This window comes from Phycodurus eques, chromosome 23 (assembly GCF_024500275.1).
Source record: "Phycodurus eques isolate BA_2022a chromosome 23, UOR_Pequ_1.1, whole genome shotgun sequence".
In the NCBI taxonomy this organism is placed as follows: domain Eukaryota; kingdom Metazoa; phylum Chordata; class Actinopteri; order Syngnathiformes; family Syngnathidae; genus Phycodurus; species Phycodurus eques.
In genome coordinates, this window is record NC_084547.1 from 2,697,765 (window position 1) to 2,717,412 (window position 19,648).

General features: G+C 44.6%; 1 protein-coding gene and 2 long non-coding RNA genes across 4 annotated transcripts; 1 reads left to right on the forward strand and 2 right to left on the reverse strand.

The window, feature by feature from the left end:
• Positions 1-121: 121 nt before the first annotated feature.
• Positions 122-2,884, reverse strand: LOC133397932 (aminoacyl tRNA synthase complex-interacting multifunctional protein 1-like). The gene is made up of 7 exons (XM_061669387.1): positions 2,759-2,884; positions 2,045-2,139; positions 1,860-1,973; positions 1,692-1,793; positions 1,427-1,608; positions 1,171-1,342; positions 122-578 (listed from the first exon to the last, which is right to left on the reverse strand). Exons 1-7 carry the CDS (start codon positions 2,785-2,787, stop codon positions 406-408), a joined length of 867 nt encoding a protein of 288 aa, XP_061525371.1. The 5' UTR covers positions 2,788-2,884; the 3' UTR covers positions 122-405.
• A 2,161-nt stretch (positions 2,885-5,045) lies between these two features.
• Positions 5,046-9,418, forward strand: LOC133397784 (uncharacterized). The gene is made up of 3 exons (XR_009767693.1): positions 5,046-5,862; positions 5,967-9,134; positions 9,226-9,418. It is a non-coding gene; the product is annotated as an uncharacterized LOC133397784 (long non-coding RNA).
• Positions 9,419-15,702: 6,284 nt separating this feature from the next.
• Positions 15,703-19,386, reverse strand: LOC133398048 (uncharacterized). 2 transcript variants are annotated; one of them, XR_009767743.1, is made up of 4 exons: positions 17,674-19,386; positions 17,351-17,542; positions 16,543-16,690; positions 15,703-16,472 (listed from the first exon to the last, which is right to left on the reverse strand). It is a non-coding gene; the product is annotated as an uncharacterized LOC133398048 (long non-coding RNA). The 2 variants fall into 2 exon arrangements; XR_009767742.1 differs by having other exon boundaries at positions 17,351-19,386.
• Between the last annotated feature and the right edge of the window lie 262 nt (positions 19,387-19,648).

Here is a 19,648-nt window from a genome sequence, read left to right on the forward strand (position 1 = left end):
TTGGCGATGACTGACTCGTTTGAGTCAATGGGCTTTGTTTGCTTGCCGCGGAAATGATTGTCACGCTCGTGTTATCGTTTTTTTTTTTTTTTTTTTTTTAATGTGACGATGACGATAATCAGCGCTCGGACTCAATTAGCGAGCAAGTGGATTTTCTGTTCACAATGGACAGGATCAAATGATGGCATTCACAAGTGTCGCTCTCAGACATTTCCCTTCGTCTGTGGCGTTCAGGAACAACATGATGGAACTCACGAGTGTCGTTTTCATTTGTCACACCAACAGAGAACAACACACCGCCATTGTTTTTTTTCGCGTGTCAAATGTCAGCCATGGTGGCCTGGCTCGAAGCGACAACAGTAACCACGCGAGCGCGATGACGTCATGGAACGCCGTCGTTCACGTCTATGTGCATCCGACGGAGCAGTTGGTGAGGGTCGGCGCCCTGCACAGGCCTTTCCCCTTCACCTGGAAGCCGCAGCCCTTGTAGTTGGCCACGCCGCGGGCGTCCACCCGGAGGTCCGGCTGAACGTGCTCCCACACGCGCTGCTTGGCCTGCAGCTCCGGCTCAGGTTCACCTGGTAGGCACACACACACACACACACACACACACACACACGTGCACACTGATGTCATTCTAAATTTGAAGATTACGGTGCACTTGTAACATGTTTTGAAAAATGTTATGAATGTTTTTGATGCGGTCAAAATATGTGCCACGAGCGCTGATGCATGTCACCCGGCGCCGGGATGTATCGAGCAGTTTGACCGCCGCGTTTGCGTTATGCTGCCTCCGAGTGGCCAAGGCGGGCACAGGGGAAGGAGCGGCACAATGAAAGGAATCGCGGCATGAAATCGGTACGCACAAACAGTTTCATTCCATCCATCCATCCGTCCAGTTTCCGCACCATGCGGGTCGCGGGCGTGCTTGGAGCTTGTCCCAGCTATCTTCGGGCGAGGGGCAGGGTACACGCTGAACTTGTTATTCGATTCTTTCGAACAGATCAGTGACATTTCCATTCATTTTATTGGGGCACGATGACCTGAGATACGAGTGTGTTCACGGAGCGGATTGAAGTCGTATCCCAAGGCACCACCCCCTGTATGTGCCTCGTGAGTGGAATTGTACCGCTATATGACTGTTTTGTCTGTCCGTGTCACCGTGGTTACCAGGGTAGTTGAGGAAGGTGACTCTGTCTCCGGGGGCGGAGCCCGCGGGCGGGGCCAGCAGCTCAGCCGGACCGTCTGGCCGAAAGCAGCGCAGGAGGCGGGCCTGCGAAGCCACGCCCTTCACTTTGCAGGCCTTGACGTTGCAGAGCAACACGGCCAGCGAGCTCGTCGGCTGCCGGGCAGAAGCAATTTAGTGACGCACGAAAAGAAGGGACAGAAAGAAACGAGAGGAAAAAGAAGAAGAACGCGCTCGTACGTCGTCCGGCCGGCACTTGCTGACGACCGTGCGGGGGGCCTTCTCTCCCGTGTCTACGTCACGAACGGTCAGATCGGCCGCTAGCGGGTGGCGGCGAACGGCGAGGACGCGCCCGACTCTCAGGTCGAGGCGCGACACGTCGACTGCGGGCGCCGCCTCGAGAAGGGGCGCTTCGGGAGCAGCTGGGCGGGCAGGGAAAGGGGCGTCGTTACGGCATTGTTCCAGTTCATCATCGAGAAAGAGCCAGAACCGCCACCGGCCTCACCTTTCTTGTCTCGTCTTCTCCTGCGAGTCGCCTCGCCGGCGGTCTGCGGCGCAGCGGCGGCAGGCGAGTTGGCAGGTTTGCTGGGTGAGAGGAGGGCCTTAGCTGCAACAAAACAGACAGAAAGAGGAGGGAAAACGCCTTTCCGGCAACGACCGCGAGCGCTCGTACCGCCGCGTCTTCTCTGTTTGTCGTTGAGCTCGCGCCTCAGCTGCTCGATGTCCTTCTTCAGTTTGCCGTTTTCCACCAGCAGCTTCTTCTGCTCGCGCACGGACGCCTGCAGGACTGCCGACGAGCACAAACGTTCACCCTTCTGTCCGCTCGGCGGAATCGTCAGCGGGGGTGAAGGGTCTTACGGGCTTTCTCTCTGGTGAGCAACGCCTGGGTTTGGAAATACTCCATCATCTTCTCGCCGTCTTCGGGATTCAACTTCATCAACGCCGCCGCCAGGCTGGAAGCATAACCGAAACATCAACACTTTGAACATTAAAATGATCAGTGGAGACGGTTTATTTTCCTTGACAAATGACATTTTTCTCGACTTATTTCAAGTGAAATTTCGAAACAAATGAAAATTGTCGAAAAACAAGCTACTTTTTAACGTAACGGGTCTTATTTGAAGTGGAGTCAGATTCGTTTTGACGAGAAATAAAACAGAAGGTGGTAAGATTTTGAGTTTGTTTGCGGAGGGTTGCAGGTGAGCTTGGAGTCGATCTCTGATGACTTTGGGCGAGAGGCGGGGGTCCGCCCTTGGACTGGTCGCCTGCAGTCAATCGTGAGGCACAAACAAACATTCGTCCGTTCGCTGTGGCGTGGACACTGGCGAACAGGTCCTCGCGTGTCATGCACGCGCGCGACAGCTGTGCCGGCTCGAAATAACTTTGTCTGACAACGGCGCATGCGCACATTGCGAACAGGCGTGACTAAATGTAAAAACACCCCCTAACCCCCAACACGCACAGAAAAAAGATGCGGAATCCGAAGAGAATAAACATGAAATTGTGAAGCACAAAAACTGCGCGTCACACACGTACACACTGTCACGCACACACTTGCGGCAGAGGTCCAACCTGGGATGAAACATCTTGTCCGAGTCCATGTCTCCGAGCTTTGTGTTGCTCTACGCTGACAGCCAGACACGTTTGTCCATCAGCTGTCCCAGTCCATCTTCAGCTCCGGGGGCCACGCCTCCCCACACAACCGCCTCCAGAGTAGCTTTTTTAAAAATGTTATTATTATTATTTTTTTAAATGTCAATATAATCACTTTTAATCGAAAAATAAGTCAACGAGCCCATGCTGAGTCATACGGTAGAAAAATGAATCGAACGCCAAAAGAAACGAAAGTGAAAGAGGGGTTTCGGTGTGCAAAATACTTCCTTTTGACAATTATTCCCATTAAAAAAAATTATTAGAAATAAAATTCTCCTTGTCTTTAAAAGATGTGTCGTAAGGCTTTTTAAAATAAAAACGAAAAAGAAAATAAATAAAAGGTCCGAAATAGTCAGGCTTTACAGATTTTTTTTTGAAAATAAAAATTAATAACCAATGAACAGAAATATTTTTTTAAAAAAGAATAAAAAAAAAAAAAAAAGAACAGCAAGAATTTTTTAAAAGGGACACGTATCATGGGTTTGAAAAATCTTCGAAGCCCTTTTTTTAACGTATTATTTGTGGCCACAAGATGGCGCCAGCTGGTCTGCAGGCGCCGGCATAATTACTTCCGGGCTGCGTGTTGGCGGGAAAATGTATATCCCATATCCGGAAGTGGAATTTCGGTCGCGGTGCACGAGGACGCCGACCTACCTCGTTAACTTTGTTTTTCGAGGGAGACACACTTCTATTTTATTTTTTGTCGTTTGTATTTTTGTTTTTAATTGTGCGGCTCAATGTTGTGCAGCCTGCGACTAAATGTGCCGCTTGGCCTTGCGGTGTAAGGTTTGGAGCTAATTGGAGACAGGTGCACTAATGACCACCAACAGCAAAATGGTGAGCGACGAAGTTGCGTTTTCTCATGCAAGCAAGCAAATGTTTGTTTGGACATGTTCGTAACAGTGGCAATGTGCTTGTTGCAGGCTTTTCATTGCAACAGGAGCAGCATGGAAGGAAAGGTTTGTGCATGGGTTTGCTTGAGCACAGCATGTTCACTTCACTTTGGGGTTGGCACATTGGTTCTTTTTACATGATTTTTATTATAATTTTTTTTTAATGCTCGGCAGCTCATGAGTGTAGATTTTTGTGTTTTTTTTTTAAATATGATGACTGCCTGATTTTATTTTGAAATTTGGTATTGTAATAATTGTACCCTTTTTTATTTTATTTGCAGGGCTCAGAAATAGCTGGATGGGATGAGGAAAATGAACAATTCCACATGTCAAATCAAGAATAAAGTGGCACACAGATGAGTTGTCTGTTCATAAACTATCTGCAGTGCGGATGTAACCAGTAAACGAGAGGGGGCAGAGTACGGAGCTTTGTGGTTTGCCTTGGTTGACTGTAGCGATGGAAGGTGGTTGTTTTGTGTTCGCAAGGTCTCATTTGTATAGAGGGCAGGGAAAGTGTTTGGAGAGCTGATGGGTGGACATGGTTTGGTTTGTGTTCTTTGCGAAGGAAGGTTGTGATGGTCTGCAGGTTGTTTGGCTCGTCTTGGTCCAGAGTCGCTTTGTTTGGAGTTGTGAACAGTGCAGCCTTTGAATGAGGAATTCATATCGCTCAGTATAATGTTTCAGGATAACACAACAGGTATGCAGTCCCAAGATAAAGATCTTTTTCCTTGAGGTGAGTATGTGATTAATGTGCATTAACTGCTATGAAAACATGTTAAGCTGTATTCTTTTTTTTTTTTTTTTTTTTTTTTTTTGGGCAGCGATCCAGAACAAAGGTGGAAATGCTGTGGCGTTTCAAGAGCAAAGCACCAACTTTACGGGGAGAGTATATCTTAGTTACTCTTAGTGTTTGTGTCCACTTCACTAACTCACTGGGTGTGCACGGACTAACACCATTTTTTTGTGTGTGTACTGAGTTGTGCATCATGTCAAGGCAACAATGCTGAAACATTGTGGTCAGTAAAATACTTTAGAAAAATTTTTTTGCTTGTGTGTTGGGTTTTGGAGGGAATACGAAATTTGAAAGTACGAAAGTACGAAATTTGCTTTGACGACTTGAATTAAAATTATAAAAATGTTAGGAAGTGGGACGAAATGGACAAACATACACAACGTAGAATAAGAGTTAAATAAAGTGCAAGGCAGTCCCCCCTACCCCCATTTAGGACTGACATGACAAGTGACGTAATGCAGTAATATAAATTTTTTTCCTCCCTGTTATTGCATGGTGGAGAAGCAGGCTTGATGGGAGGTAGCAAGTAGAACCAACAAAGTAGATACACCAATCAAATATTCAAGTGACATGACTATACTATTGAACTTGTTTTAAACAAGGAGCAGGTTGGGACATGCAGTTGGCTACTCTTGTTTCTTTGTCATTGCAGGCTGGTGGAGGAGACATTTGGGACCGGAGGCAACAAGGAAAAGGAAGAATTCCACACATCAAATCAAGAATAAAGTGGAACACAGATGAGTTGTCTGTTCATAATTTATCTGCAGGGTGGATGTAAAGAGTAAACCGGAGGGGGCAGAGTACGGAGCTTTGCGATTTGCTTTGGTTGACCGGAGCGACGGAAGGTAGTTTGGCGTTTGCGAGGGCAGACGTAGAAAGTGTCGGTAGAGCCGAGGGATAGATACGTCGGTGCGGTGAAGTGGTCTCTTGCGAAGGAGGTTTTGAGACGGTCTGAAGTGTACAGTACAGGGTTTGAGGGAGGAGTCCATATTGAGCAATAAACACAAATGTACTAACCTGGGGTCTTTTTTTTTTTTTTTTTTTGTATGCTGGCCAGCTCCTTTGTGTCGTTTTGTTAAATTGCAGTTTGCCTTGTTTGACTGTCGCTACGGAAGGGTAGTTTGGTGGTAGGTCTGGTTGTAATGAGGGCAGGCATGGAAAGTGTCAGTTGAGCTGACGGTCGGGTTCGGCGGTCTTTGCGAAGGAAGGAAGGTCGAGACGGTCCGCAGGTTGTTCGGTCCGGAGTCGCTTTGTTTGGAGTCGCGAACAGTGCAGCCCTTTGAATGAGGAATTGCTATCGATCCATACGATGCTTCAGGACGACTACGCCACAACGGGTAAGCAGTTCCAAGATAAACCTGTTGTTCCTTGAAGTGAGTGTGTGCAATTGTGTATTCACATAAATGAAAACACAAATTTTTTTTAAATAAATTTTTTGCAGCAATCCAGAACAAAGGTGGAAATGCTGTGGAGTTTCAAGAGCAAAGCACCAATTTTACGGGGAGAGTATAACTTAGTTACTCTTAGTGTTTGTGTCCACTTCCTCACGAACTCACTGGGTGTGCATGGACTAACACCATTTTCTGTGTGTGTACTGAGATGTGCATCATGTCAAGGCAACAATGCTGAAACATATTGGTCAGTAAAATACTTTTGAAAAAATGTTTTTGCTTGTGTGTTGGGTTTTGGAGGGAATGGTGAAAGTACGAAATTTGCTTTGACGACTTGAATTAAAATTATAAAAATGTTAGGAAGTGGGACGAACTGGACAAACATACACAACGTAGAATAAGAGTTAAATAAAGTGCAAGGCAGTCCCCCCTACCCCCATTTAGGACTGACATGACAAGTGACGTAATGCAGTAATATAATTTTTTTTCCTCCCTGTTATTGCATGGTAGAGAAGCAGGCTGTGATGGGAGGTAGCAAGTAGAACCAACAAAGTAGATACACCAATCAAATATTCAAGTGACATGACTATACTATTGAACTTGTTTTAAACAAGGAGCAGGTTGGGACATGCAGTTGGCTACTCTTGTTTCTTTGTCATTGCAGGCTGGTGGAGGAGACATTTGGGACCGGAGGCAACAAGGAAAAGGAAGAATTCCACACATCAAATCAAGAATAAAGTGGAACACAGATGAGTTGTCTGTTCATAATTTTTCTGCAGGGTGGATGTAAAGAGTAAACGAGAGGGGCCAGAGTACGGAGCTTTGTGGTTTGCCTTGGTTGACTGTAATGATGGAAGGTAGTTGTTTGGTGTTCGCAAGGTCTCATTTGTAAAGAGGGCAGGCATGGAAAGTGTTTGTAGAGCTGATGGGTGGACATGGTTTGGTTTGTGTTCTTTGCGAAGGAAGGAAGGTTGAGATGGTCTGCAGGTTGTTTGGCTCGTCTTGGTCCAGAGTCGCTTTGTTTGGAGTTGTGAACAGTGCAGCCTTTGAATGAGGAATTCATATCGATCAGTATAATGTTTCAGGATGACACAACAGGTACGCAGTCCCAAGATAAACATATTTTTCCTTCAGGTGAGTGTGCGATTAATGTGCATTAACAGCTATGCAAACACAAGTTAAGGTGTCTTTTGTTTTGTTTTTTGCAGCAATCCAGAACAAAGGTGGAAATGCTGTGGAGTTTCAAGAGCAAAGCACCAACTTTACGGGGAGAGTATAACTTAGTTACTCTTAGTGTTTGTGTCCACTTCCTCACGAACTCACTGGGTGTGCACGGACTAACACCATTTTTTGTGTGTGTACTGAGATGTGCATCATGTTAAGGCAACAATGCTGAAACATTGTGGTCAGTAAAATGTACTTTTGGGAAAAAACTGTTTTTATTTGTGTGTTGGGGGGTTTGGGATGGAATGGTGAAAGTTGTTCTCAATGTGCTTTGATGACTTGAATTAAAATTCTAAAAAGATTAGGAAGTGGGACTACATGCACATACAGATAAGAGCCAGATGGGACAAGGAAAAGAGACAATCCATCAAATCAAGAATCAAGCATCACACAAGTTGTCTGAGGAGCATGTAGATGTTGAACAGGACTGGGCAGAGTCGTGAGGTTTGTGGCACACCTTGGTTGACGATACCCATGGGTGGTGATTGTCATGGTAAAAAAGGTCTTTTAACGAGGGCAGGTGTGAAGAGTGTTCATCGGGTTGATGGTTGGCCACGGTCGTGCAGTCAAGTGGTGTTGGCAGGATCTCGCTTTATACGGGCCGGCATTTGTTTGACTTTTCTGCAGCCAGAACAGCTTGTTTTGAGGGAGGGGCATATTGAGCAATAAACACAAATGTACTCATCTGCGGTCTTTTTTTTCTGTCTGTCATTGTTGTACAGTTTTGTCGCCGAGTGTTGATTTTGTTTTTGTTGCAGGGCAGCAGTGAAGTGGAATGAGTTGAGAGGCACAAAGAACCACTGCGAATGACTGGCAGCTTCAACATCTTGAGGAAAATCTACAGTAAGTAATAAGTAAATACACACAATGATGTGAGCTAGCAAAAAACAAATTATACAGTGTCTTTAGCAGGGTGGAAGGTGCGCCGGTTGGGACGCAACGCAGAGCAAGGTTAACCAACAAAGTAGACACTCCAATCATTATTCAACTATACTATTGAATTTGTTTTAAACAATCATGTAGGAAATGCAGGAGGCTACTATAGTTTGTTTGTCATCACAGGCTGGAGGAGACATTTGTGACAGGAAGCACCAAGGAGAACCAGAGCGGGGGAAGAAGTACCAAGGTTCCAAGAAAGACTTACTTCAGAGGAATGATGTGTTTGTTTTGTGGAGCGGTAGAGTTGTTCTGATAAAAGGAAAGGCTGGCCAAAGGTAACAAAATATGTGGCAGAACTTTTTTTCATTTTTTTTTGCAGGGCTCAGAAGTAGCTGGATGGGATGAGGAAAAGGAACAATTCCACACCAAGAATAAAGCGGCACACAGATGAGTTTTCTGTTCATAATTTATCTGCAGGGTGGATGTAAAGAGTAAACCGGAGGGGGCAGAGTACGGAGCTTTGCGGTTTGCTTTGGTTGACCGGAGCGACGGAAGGTAGTTTGGCGTTTGCGAGGGCAGACGTAGAAAGTGTCGGTAGAGCCGAGGGATGGATACGTCGGTGCGGTGAAGTGGTCTCTTGCGAAGGTTTTGAGACGGTCTGAAGCGTACAGTACAGGGTTTGAGGGAGGAGTCCATATTGAGCAATAAACACAAATGTACTAACCTGGGGTCTTTTGTTTCGGTATGCTGGCCAGCTCCTTTGTGTGGTTTTGTTAAATTGCAGTTTGCCTTGTTTGACTGTCGCTACGGAAGGGTAGTTTGGTGGCAGGTCTGGTCGTAATGAGGGCAGGCATGGAAAGTGTCAGTTGAGCTGAAGGTCGGGTTCGGCGGTCTTTGCGAAGGAAGGAAGGTCGAGACGGTCCGCAGGTTGTCCGGCCCGTCTCGGTCCGGAGTCGCTGTGTTTGGAGTTGCGAACAGTGCAGCCCTTTGAATGAGGAATCGTCATATTGATCAACACAAATCAACATTTTTCCTTTGTTTTTTTCTTTTTAACCCAGGGTGAAGACCAACAAATGGCACACATCGACGAGATGACCAGCTTCTTGTCCCTTGAGGTAAGTGTGCAATTAATGCGCATGAACATGTGTGACAACACGTTGAGTCTTTCCTTCTATTTCTTTTCTTTTTTTTTTTTCTGCATTCCAGAACGAAGGTGGAAATGCTGCACTGCTGAAAGAGCCAAGCACTCACTCTGTACAGGGAGTATGTCTTCGTTCCATTTAGTGGTTCTGTCCGCTTTCCCACCAACTCACTGGGTGTGCATGAACTGACGCAGTCGATTTGTGGTTTTTCTACTGTGCTCTGCGTCGTGGCGCCAATGATGAAAAGTGTTTCAATAAACTGTCCTTTTTAAAATAGTGGTTTTGGTGTGTAATATTGTACATTGTGTTGGCAGTGTTTTTAATTGTTGTCAGTTATCTTCGATTGTCGATTTATGACCATTAGTAGTGCGCTTTGACACAATATCCGCAAGCTCGCCAATGAACTATAGCTTTGTACACTAACTACTCCTCGCTTCTCTGGAAGCGCGACCGAGAGCTCCCTCCTGTCTTTAGCAGACATAAGCAGGCGATCGCCGATCACTTTTCTTAAAGAGGCTAAACGAGCAGATTACAAACCTGACATTGTACAGGTGTTGGTATTTTTAAGCAGTTAACCGTGTTTAAACGTAAATCCGTTTTGAACCTCTTTTAGAGCGCAAATCTTTTAACATTTTCAATTGTTTTATGACCTGTCATTTATGACTAATCTATCTCACACTCCCCTGCAAAATTAGATGTCGTCCCGACATCACAATATTTACCTAAGATTTTACCTCGTATCTTCTAATTGTCTTGTATCCTGGGACTAATAACCCAAAAGTAACTGATGCTAGCTTTACCCTAAACATGAATGGTCATCCACTACATTAAAGTATTAGTAAACCTGCATAGAGGAAGGTTGGTAAACTTGCAAAGGATTTGTCAACGCGGTCAAGAGGCTTAACTTCTCTACATGCTAATCGCCGGCACCGGCAAGGCATTCTGGTCGTAGCAAGTTTTGCGTGGAGCGTCCAACTTGAACATTTCCTTGTGGGTGATGCGCTGTTGTTCGTGATCGCTTCAATATTGACAGGCATTCTTGAGACTGTGGGCGTCCACGTTCTCTTTACCTGGACGATACTGAATAGTAAAATGGAAATGGGCTAGTTGTGCTCGCCGTTGACATCCAGTTGCATTGAGTTTAGCACTTGACAGGACAGAAGTGGATTATGGTCCGTCGTAGAAATAGTCTGTCAATTCTTCTGTGATGGCCCATTTTAATGCGAGAAATTCCAACTTCCCAGAGTGGAGATGATCGTTTCGCTCAGCAAACTGCGTGCGGGAACCATATGCTGGAGAGACACGGAGTTTGCCATCTTGTCGCTGGGAGAAAACTCCTCCGACGACTTGAGTCGAGGAATCTGCCTGAAGGATAAATGGTTGTGAAAAGTCTGGGAAGGACCGGAGGCTCGAGCAGACAGTCAATGCAATGACGCAAACCTCCATCTGACACAAACAATTGGTGAGGGCGAGCTGCATTTCGTCACCCAACCTTGTGCGGGTATTCATATCTTCGTACAGAAGCTTTGGTATTGACTGGATCCACATCTTTCAATGAGATGCTCAACTCCAGTTTCTCAATTTGTCCGCTGTCGTCATCTGATTTGGAAAAAGAGGAACACTCTTCACTTCATGTGCATTTTCTGCACATCCCTCTGATGAAATGACCACTCGGACAACGATGTTTCTTCTCCAGAAGCTCTACCGAGAATGAGACGAGCGCTCCCTCGTCTAAACATCAGTGTAAGTTTAGTTTTTCTTTGCACTGAGCGATTGGGTCTTTAAAAAGTTCCCGTAGGGCTTGAAGACCATACAATATGTAGTTTTGAAAATAAGACTGGAAAGTAAAGCCTTTGAATGTAGAGTAGAGTAAGGAGTTTGAGAAACTCGGGCCCAGACGTGTCTGTTCTCTGCAAGTTAACAGTTTGAACTGTCTTGTTATACGTGCTAGATTATTTCACGCTCCAGATGGCCTCGTGAGTAGAACAGCAGCTCAGTGATTTGTTGTGCCTGGTTTCCAATCTATGAGCTCCAATGACAACCACAGCGCAAAAGTTAAAAAACGTTCTGGGCCAGGAGCACTAAAGCAGACTCAGTCCTTTCATGGCTGTTGCGGACAAACAGGTGAGTTGGAAATCCCAGGTTCTCTGGAACAGTTCCACATTATGGATATATACCTATCTTCTTTCGGTTTCTCAAAAGCAGGTGCACTTCGAAGGGTATAGTCTCACTCTCCAGATGGCCTAGTGAGTAGAACAGCAGCTCTGTGAGTTGTTGTGCCTGGGATCCAGTCCCCACTGGAAACAAATGGCAACCACAGTTCGCAAGTTAAAAACATTCGTGTTCAGTGGGGATTTGATCCCTGGCACAATAAATCACAAAGCTGCTGTTCTACTCACTGGGCCATCCGGAGAGTGAGACTCCCCTCTTCGAAGTGCACCTGCTTTTGAGAAGCCGAAAAGAGATAGGTATATATCCATAATGTGGAACTGTTCCAGAGAACCTGGGATTTCCAACTCAGCTGTTTGTCCGCACCAGCCATGGAAGACTGGGTCTGCTTTAGTGCTCCTGGCCCAGAGTGTTTTTTAACTTTCGCACCGTGGTTGTCATTGGAGCTCAGCGGGGATTTGAAACCAGGCACGACAAATCACTGAACCGCTGCTCTGCTCACGAGGCCATCTGGAGAGTGAAACTCTCCCCTTCCAAGTACATGCTCTTTTGAGAGAACCTATCACCGTCTGCTCGAGTGGGTCAGTGAACGTGGGATTTCCAACTCAGCTGTTTGTCCGCACCAGCCATGGAAGACTGGGTCTGCTTTAGTGCTCCTGGCCCAGAGTGTTTTTTAACTTTCGCACCGTGGTTGTCATTGGAGCTCAGCGGGGATTTGAAACCAGGCACGACAAATCACTGAACCGCTGCTCTGCTCACGAGGCCATCTGGAGAGTGAAACTCTCCCCTTCCAAGTACATGCTCTTTTGAGAGAACCTATCACCGTCTGCTCGAGTGGGTCAGTGAACGTGGGATTTCCAACTCAGCTGTTTGTCCGCACCAGCCATGGAAGACTGGGTCTGCTTTAGTGCTCCTGGCCCAGAGTGTTTTTTAACTTTCGCACCGTGGTTGTCATTGGAGCTCAGCGGGGATTTGAAACCAGGCACGACAAATCACTGAACCGCTGCTCTGCTCACGAGGCCATCTGGAGAGTGAAACTCTCCCCTTCCAAGTACATGCTCTTTTGAGAGAACCTATCACCGTCTGCTCGAGTGGGTCAGTGAACGTGGGATTTCCAACTCAGCTGTTTGTCCGCACCAGCCATGGAAGACTGGGTCTGCTTTAGTGCTCCTGGCCCAGAGTGTTTTTTAACTTTCGCACCGTGGTTGTCATTGGAGCTCAGCGGGGATTTGAAACCAGGCACGACAAATCACTGAACCGCTGCTCTGCTCACGAGGCCATCTGGAGAGTGAAACTCTCCCCTTCCAAGTACATGCTCTTTTGAGAGAACCTATCACCGTCTGCTCGAGTGGGTCAGTGAACGTGGGATTTCCAACTCAGCTGTTTGTCCGCACCACCCATGGAAGACTGGGTCTGCTTTAGTGCTCCTGGCCCAGAGTGTTTTTTAACTTTCGCACCGTGGTTGTCATTGGAGCTCAGCGGGGATTTGAAACCAGGCACGACAAATCACTGAACCGCTGCTCTGCTCACGAGGCCATCTGGAGAGTGAAACTCTCCCCTTCCAAGTACACGCTCTTTTGAGAGAACCTGTCAGCTCGTGCTGGTTAGTTTGAGAGATTAATGTATATGATCTAGAATGTGTAACAACGCAGTGTACATAATAACAAATCTCCTAAATCTATTTCTAATTTATTTCGTATATATATTTTTTAACTTTAAACAACGCAAAATGACTCCAAGCTTCTCAAACTCCATACTCTACTGTACATTAAAAGGCCTTATTTTCAAGACGATATATAGAATGGTCTTCAAGCCTCACCCCACATGGTAACTTTTTAAAGACCCAATTGCTCAGTACAAAGAAAACCTAAACTAACACTGATGGTCAAGTGCCTCAATGGTCTTTCTTCCAGCAGCCCAGTGGTGCCGTTCATGGACACGAGACAGTGTCCACGATTGCTTGTTACAATGTATTACACTTTGTGCTTGAGTGTTTAAAGTCAACGATGTTCTACAAATCTATTGGTCAATGACCAGGAACATCTCAAAGATGGTACACCAAAGCAGTTGACTTATGGACGCAACTGGATGATAAAAGATAACACAGTCAACAAAAACAACTTTATTGCCATCACCCCCAAACACTGAAACAAGAGACGATGTATTATAAGCGTAAATTTCTTCATAAACTGCCTTTCGAAACATGTACGCTTTATGAACCAAATACAGGTCCTGTAGCATTATTTTCAATTTATTCATTTATTTTCAACCTCATTAAATGGGAAAAGTGCCATACACTGAATTTAAGTCTTACTCCATTGTGTATATATAGTCCCACTAACATTTTAACAACTTTTAGAATACTTTCCATGCCTGCCATAGTCACAAATCAGACCTAAACACGTAAAAAAAAAAAAAAACTAACACCAGTCAACCAAGACAAGCCCTGAAGCTCTGTCATAAAGTACTCTGGCCCCTCCTGGTCACTATTGTCATGCGCCCCTGAGATAAATTATATACAACAAACTTGTTTGTACGCTGCTTGATTGCAGAATTGTCCCTTTGGCCTGCAACAAAAAAAACCCGAATAGCAACCTTCATAAGACACCACCCCCAAAAGAAGATTGAACACTCTCCACATGAATAGTAAGATTGACAAAAGTACAAGACCACAGATGTTTTGGGATTTTTATTTTAGGACCCAAACATAACACTCCACATTAGCATTGGAAAAAAATAAAGTACAATGTATTTCAAAACAACTGAAATGTATTTTTAAAAGAAAAAAAAGAAAAGTACAATTTACCAAAGAAAATAGATCACTGCACATGAACACATCAAACATTTATTCACAAAGCCATCACATTTACAAAAAAAATAAAAAAATACGCAAAAGGAACTGGCCAGTTTAAAAAATAAACAAATGTGAAAACCCCAAAGTGAAATGTGAACATGCTGTGCTCAAGCAAACCCATGCACAAACCTTTCATTGCACGCTGCTGCTCCTCTGCCAGTGAAAAGCCTGCAACAAGCACATTCCCACTGTTACAAACATGGCCAAAACAGCCAACATTTGCTTGCCTGTATGAGGAAAAACTCATCGTTTCGAAAACGTGCCTTACACTGAATTTACATCTTACTCCATTGTGTATATTTTGTACTTATAGTCCCCACTTTAACATTGTTACAAGTTTAATTCAAGTAGTTAAAGCACACTTGCCTCAAGGGAGAAGAAGCTGTTCATCTTGGAACTGTGTACAATTGTTGGTCTTCACCCTGAAGAAAATACAAGTATTCAGTTTTTTTTTTTTGTTGATCAATACGAGAAATTGCTCATTCAAAGCAAAATGTATTTATATAGCGCATTTCACACAATTCAATTCACTTTAAATGATTAGAAGCAGAAAAAAAAAAAAAAAAGTACAATTAAAACAGCATACAGTTCAAGAATTATTTACAATGTCATCATACATTTCAGTACACAAATGAGTGTTAGTCCATGCACACCCAGTGAGTTAGTGAGGAAGCGGACACAAAGTAACTAAGATGTACTCCCCCTGAAAAGTTGCTGCTTGGCTCTTGCAGCGGCGCAGCATTTCCACTTTCATTCTGGATTGCTGCCAAATACAAAAAAATAAGAATTACAAATAAATAAAGACTCCCTCAAATGTGTTGTCATCGATGATGCACATGACTTGCCTCAAGGGAGACGACGCTGTTCAGCTTGGAACGGCGTGCCGGTTGTGTACAATTGCTGGTCTTCACCCTGAAGAAAATACAAGTATTCAGTTTTTTTTGTTGATCAATACGAGAAATTGCGCATTCAAAACAAAATGTATTTATATAGCGCATTTCACACACAATTCAATGCGCTTTAAATGATTAAAAGTAGAAGAAAAAAAAGTACAATCAAAACAGCATACAATTCAAAAATTATTTACAATCTCATCATACATTTCAGTACACAAATGAGTGTTAGTCCATGCACACCCAGTGAGTTGGTGAGGAAGTGGACACAAACACAAAGTAACTAAGATGTACTCCCCCTAAAAAGTTGCTGCTTGGCTCTTGAAACGGCGCAGCATTTCCACTTTCATTCTGATTGCTCCCAAAAACAAACCAAAAAAATAATTAAAAACAATAAAAAGACACATTCAAATGTGTCATCACGGATAATGCGCATTATTTCCACACTTGCCTCAAGGGAGAAGACTCTGTTCAGCTTGGAACAGTGTGCCGGTTGTGTACAGTTGTTGGGCTTCATCCTGACAAAGTCTGGATTTCTGCCAAATAAAAAAAAAAAAATTAAAAAAAAATAAGACTTCAAATGTGTTGTCATCAATAATGCACATTACTTGTATACTTGCCTCAAGGGAGACGAAGCTGTTCAGCTTGGAACGGCGTGCCGGTTGTTGGTCTTCACGCTTAATAAAACACAAGTCTTCAGTTTTGTGTTGGTCAATACGAGAAATTCCTCATTCCAAGCCTGCACTGTACACGTCCACTCCAAACCGAGAGCCGCTCTGCTCCGAGCCGAGCCAAACAACCTGCGGACCGTCTCGACCTTCCTTCGCAAAAAAACACTGAACCAAACCACCGCGTCCAACCGTCAACTCTACCGACACTTTCCACGCCTGCCCTCATTACAATCGGACCTACCGCCACGCTACCCTTCCGTAGCCACAGGCAAACCGCAAAGCTCAGTACTCTGCCCCCCCACGTTCACCATTTACATGCACCCGCAGACAGATTATATGCAGACAACTCTTGTGCCCATTGAGTCTTAATTTGATGTGTGGAATGGTTCCTTTTCCCTCCTCCCATTCCGGCACCTTCTGAGCTGTGCAAAAGAAAAAAAGTGTGACATTTGATTTTCTTTTTGATTGCGTTTCATTACCTTCTCTTTCATCCGGCTCCCCTTCCACTCTACAGAACCAGCACATCAACACCATGACTCTGGAGCAGGTCTCCTTTATTTTTTGCGCATTTGCACTTACTACCTCGTTCTGGTTCTGCTTGTTGCCTCCTGTCCCAAATATCTCCTCCTCCTCCTCCAACAACAAAAACAAGCCTCCTACAGCTGTCAGTCAGTCGCTTGTTCCACTGGCTTGCGTGTCGGTTACCCTCAGTTCATCTCTAAACCTGCAAAAACATACGAGACAATTACTTTTCTCCCGGGTCTCACCTGCGTGCACGCGTCTGTACTCATTACCCTCGTCCGGTGGATCTCGATGCCCCTCGTCCCATCCTGCACCACAGCAAGTAGGGAAGAGGACAATGAATAAGAATTAACTTTTGGGCTGCTTGATTGTGGAAGGGTCCCTTTGCCCTCATCCCATCTGGCAGGCTCCTCTTCCAACCTGCAAAAGCACAAATGCATCTTTGGTTAGGTTAAAAATGTTTTTCGGAATTATCTTTATTTGCAAAGTATGTCCAAAAAACAAGGAATTTGTCTCCGGTAGTTGGAGCTGCTCGAGCACAACAAAGTCAATTAACAGAATAATCTTTGAGACAAAAAGACATTGAGGAAAAACAGTCGCTGAGCAATAAAAGGTTGCTAGTAATCTGGTCATGCCAGAACAAGTTTTAATTTTATTTTTTGAAAATTGTGCAAAAACATGCAGAGTCCTCGAGCACTTAAAATGACTTCTATCGCAATAGTCCAGCGGGATGACCGCCGAGACTTCAAGGAGCGTACGCAGTTTAAAGAGACGAGTAGTGCGACAATGTCGATTGTGCAAATGTTGCAGATGCTCCTCAGTCAGATGTTACTCTGACATGAGCGGCCAGTATTGGTCAACACCAGATATGCAAATAGTGCAGCGTGACGAGACTACAACAGCGAGTGCACGAGTAACGTATAATTGGCCCGACAGAAATGTGACTACAAGCTCAAGACAAATAACTGGCAGCATGTTGCAAGGGAATTGTAAGTTAGCGGTTTAAGAAGTTAATGGCAAGTGGGAAGAAGCTGTTGGAATGTCTGCTGGTTTTAGTTTGCATTGTTCGGTAGCGCTTACCTGAGGGAAGGAGCTGGAAGAGCCGGTGACCAGGATGTGGAGGGTCCGAGAGGTTTTGGCACGCTCGTGTCTTAGTTCTGGCAGCGTGCAAGTCCTCAAGGGCGGGTCGGGGGGTACCGACAACCCTTTCAGCAGTTTTGATTGTCCGTTGCAGTCGGAGTTGGTCCTTTTTTGTAGCTACACCAAACCAGACTGTGATGGAAGAACACAGGACTGAATCGTGTGTAGAACTGCCTCAACAGCTCCTGCGGCAAGCCGTGGTTCCTCAGAAGCACATCCGCTGCTGGGCCTTTTTGAGGACGGAGTTGATGTTGATCACCCACTTCAGGTCCTGAGAGACTGTAATTCCCAGGAACTTGAAGGTCTCGACGGGTGACAAGGCAGCTGTGGTGAAGGATCCCTCATTAAGTCCACGATCATCTCCACAGTCTTGAGCGTGTTCAGCTCCAGGTTGTGTCGGCCGCACCGCAGCTCCGCTTCCCGTCGCTATGCAGACTCTTCACGGTCTTTGAAGAGGCCGATGACTGCGGTGTCTTCTGCAAACTTCAGGAGTTTGACGTCCGGGTGCGTTGAGATGCAGTCGTTCGTGGAGAGGGAGAAGAGCAGTGGCGAGAGGACACAACCTTGGGGCGCCCCAGTGCTGATGAGGTGGCCTCCACCAGCCTCACCCGCCTGGTCAGAAAGCTTTAAATCCACTGGCAGATAAGACGCTGAGCTGGAGAAGCTTGGAGGACTTTTTTTTTTTTTTTTTAATATTTCTTGCACTGCACTCCATTTTAATTGTACCTTTTTTTCTCCCTCTCTCTGTTTTAAATGTGAAGCTTTTTTTGTTTTTAAACTTATGTAAAGCACGTTGAGTTGTGTATGAACTGCACTATATCAAAAGGTGCCAAACTGGTGGCCCGGGGGCCAGATCTGGCCCGCAAAAGCAAAGCACGCGTGTCGACTTCACGTGACTTGGTGTCGTTACTTTTATAACGATGAGATATTGCAAGCATTTTATGTTACAATCACCTTTTTGAAATAACAGTGAACATTTTACCCATCATTGTCATTATGAGACAATGTTTTCGATAGGTTCACAGTCATAACGGCGCTCCGCGGGAAGCCAGAACAACAATGTGGCACGCAACAAAAATGAGTTTGACACCCCTGCACGATACGAATACATTTGCTTCGCATTAGTTGTGAGCTGGAAACTCCATTTTGTGATTTTGTCAATATTACCCGATCCAGCTCGACCTCTGCCCCGCAACAACACAGATGTAGAGGGAGGGAAAAAATATATAAATAAAGTAAAAAAGACCCTAACAGTGACCTTTGTAAGACAAACCAAAAATTAAAAGTACAATACATAATGTTAAAAAGAAAATAAGATTGAACACTTCCACATGAAGAGTGAGATTGAGAATAAAAACCACAAAGTATAACATGAATTTTGGGGGGGGAGCCAGACAAACAAGACCCCCAAAGTACAAAAAGTGTTGCCTGCTTGAGAAAACCTTCCTGTACATTGTTTTGAAAAAGTGCCTTTCACTGAATTTAAGTCTTACTCTGTTGTGTATTTTTGTACATATAGTGCCACTTTAACATTATTACAAGTTTAATTCAAGTAGTTAAAGGACACTTGCCTCAAGGGAGAAGACGCTGTTCAGCTTGGAACGGCGTGCCGGTTGTGTACAATTGCTGGGCTTCACCCTGAAGAAAATACAAGTATTCAGTTTTTGTGTTGATCAATACGAGAAATTGCTCATTCAAAGCAAAATGTATTTATAGAGCGCATTTCATACACAATTCAATGCGCTTTAAATGATTGAAAGCAGAAAAACAAAAAAGTACAATCAAAACAGCATACAGTTCAAAAATTATTTACAATCTCATCATACATTTCAGTACACAAATGAGTGTTAGTCCATGCACACCCAGTGAGTTGGTGAGGAAGCGGACACAAACACAAAGTAACTAAGATGTACTCCCCCCTGAAAAGTTGCTGCTTGGCTCTTGAAGCGGCGCAGCATTTCCACTTTCAGTCTGGATTGCTGCCAAAAACAAAAATTTAAATGGGAAAAAAAATAAAGAGACGCCTTCAAATGTGTTGTCATCGATGATGCACATGACTTCTATACTTGCCTCAAGGGAGAAGACGCTGTTCATCTTGGAACGGCGTGCCGGTTGTGTATAATTGCTGGTCTTCACCCTGAAAAAATACAAGTATTCAGTTTTGTGTTGATCCATACGATACATTGCTCATTCAAAGCAAAAAATATATATATATTTATATAGCGCATTTCATACATA

Excerpts from the sequence above, each read along its gene's own strand:
- LOC133397932 (XM_061669387.1), bottom strand. The coding sequence starts at position 2,787 with ATGGACTCGGACAAGATGTTTCATCCCAG. Across the intron at positions 2,140-2,758 it reads GACAAGATGTTTCATCCCAG|CCTGGCGGCGGCGTTGATGA; the intron begins GTTGGACCTCTG and ends TTATGCTTCCAG. Across the intron at positions 1,974-2,044 it reads GCTCACCAGAGAGAAAGCCC|TCCTGCAGGCGTCCGTGCGC; the intron begins GTAAGACCCTTC and ends GCTCGTCGGCAG.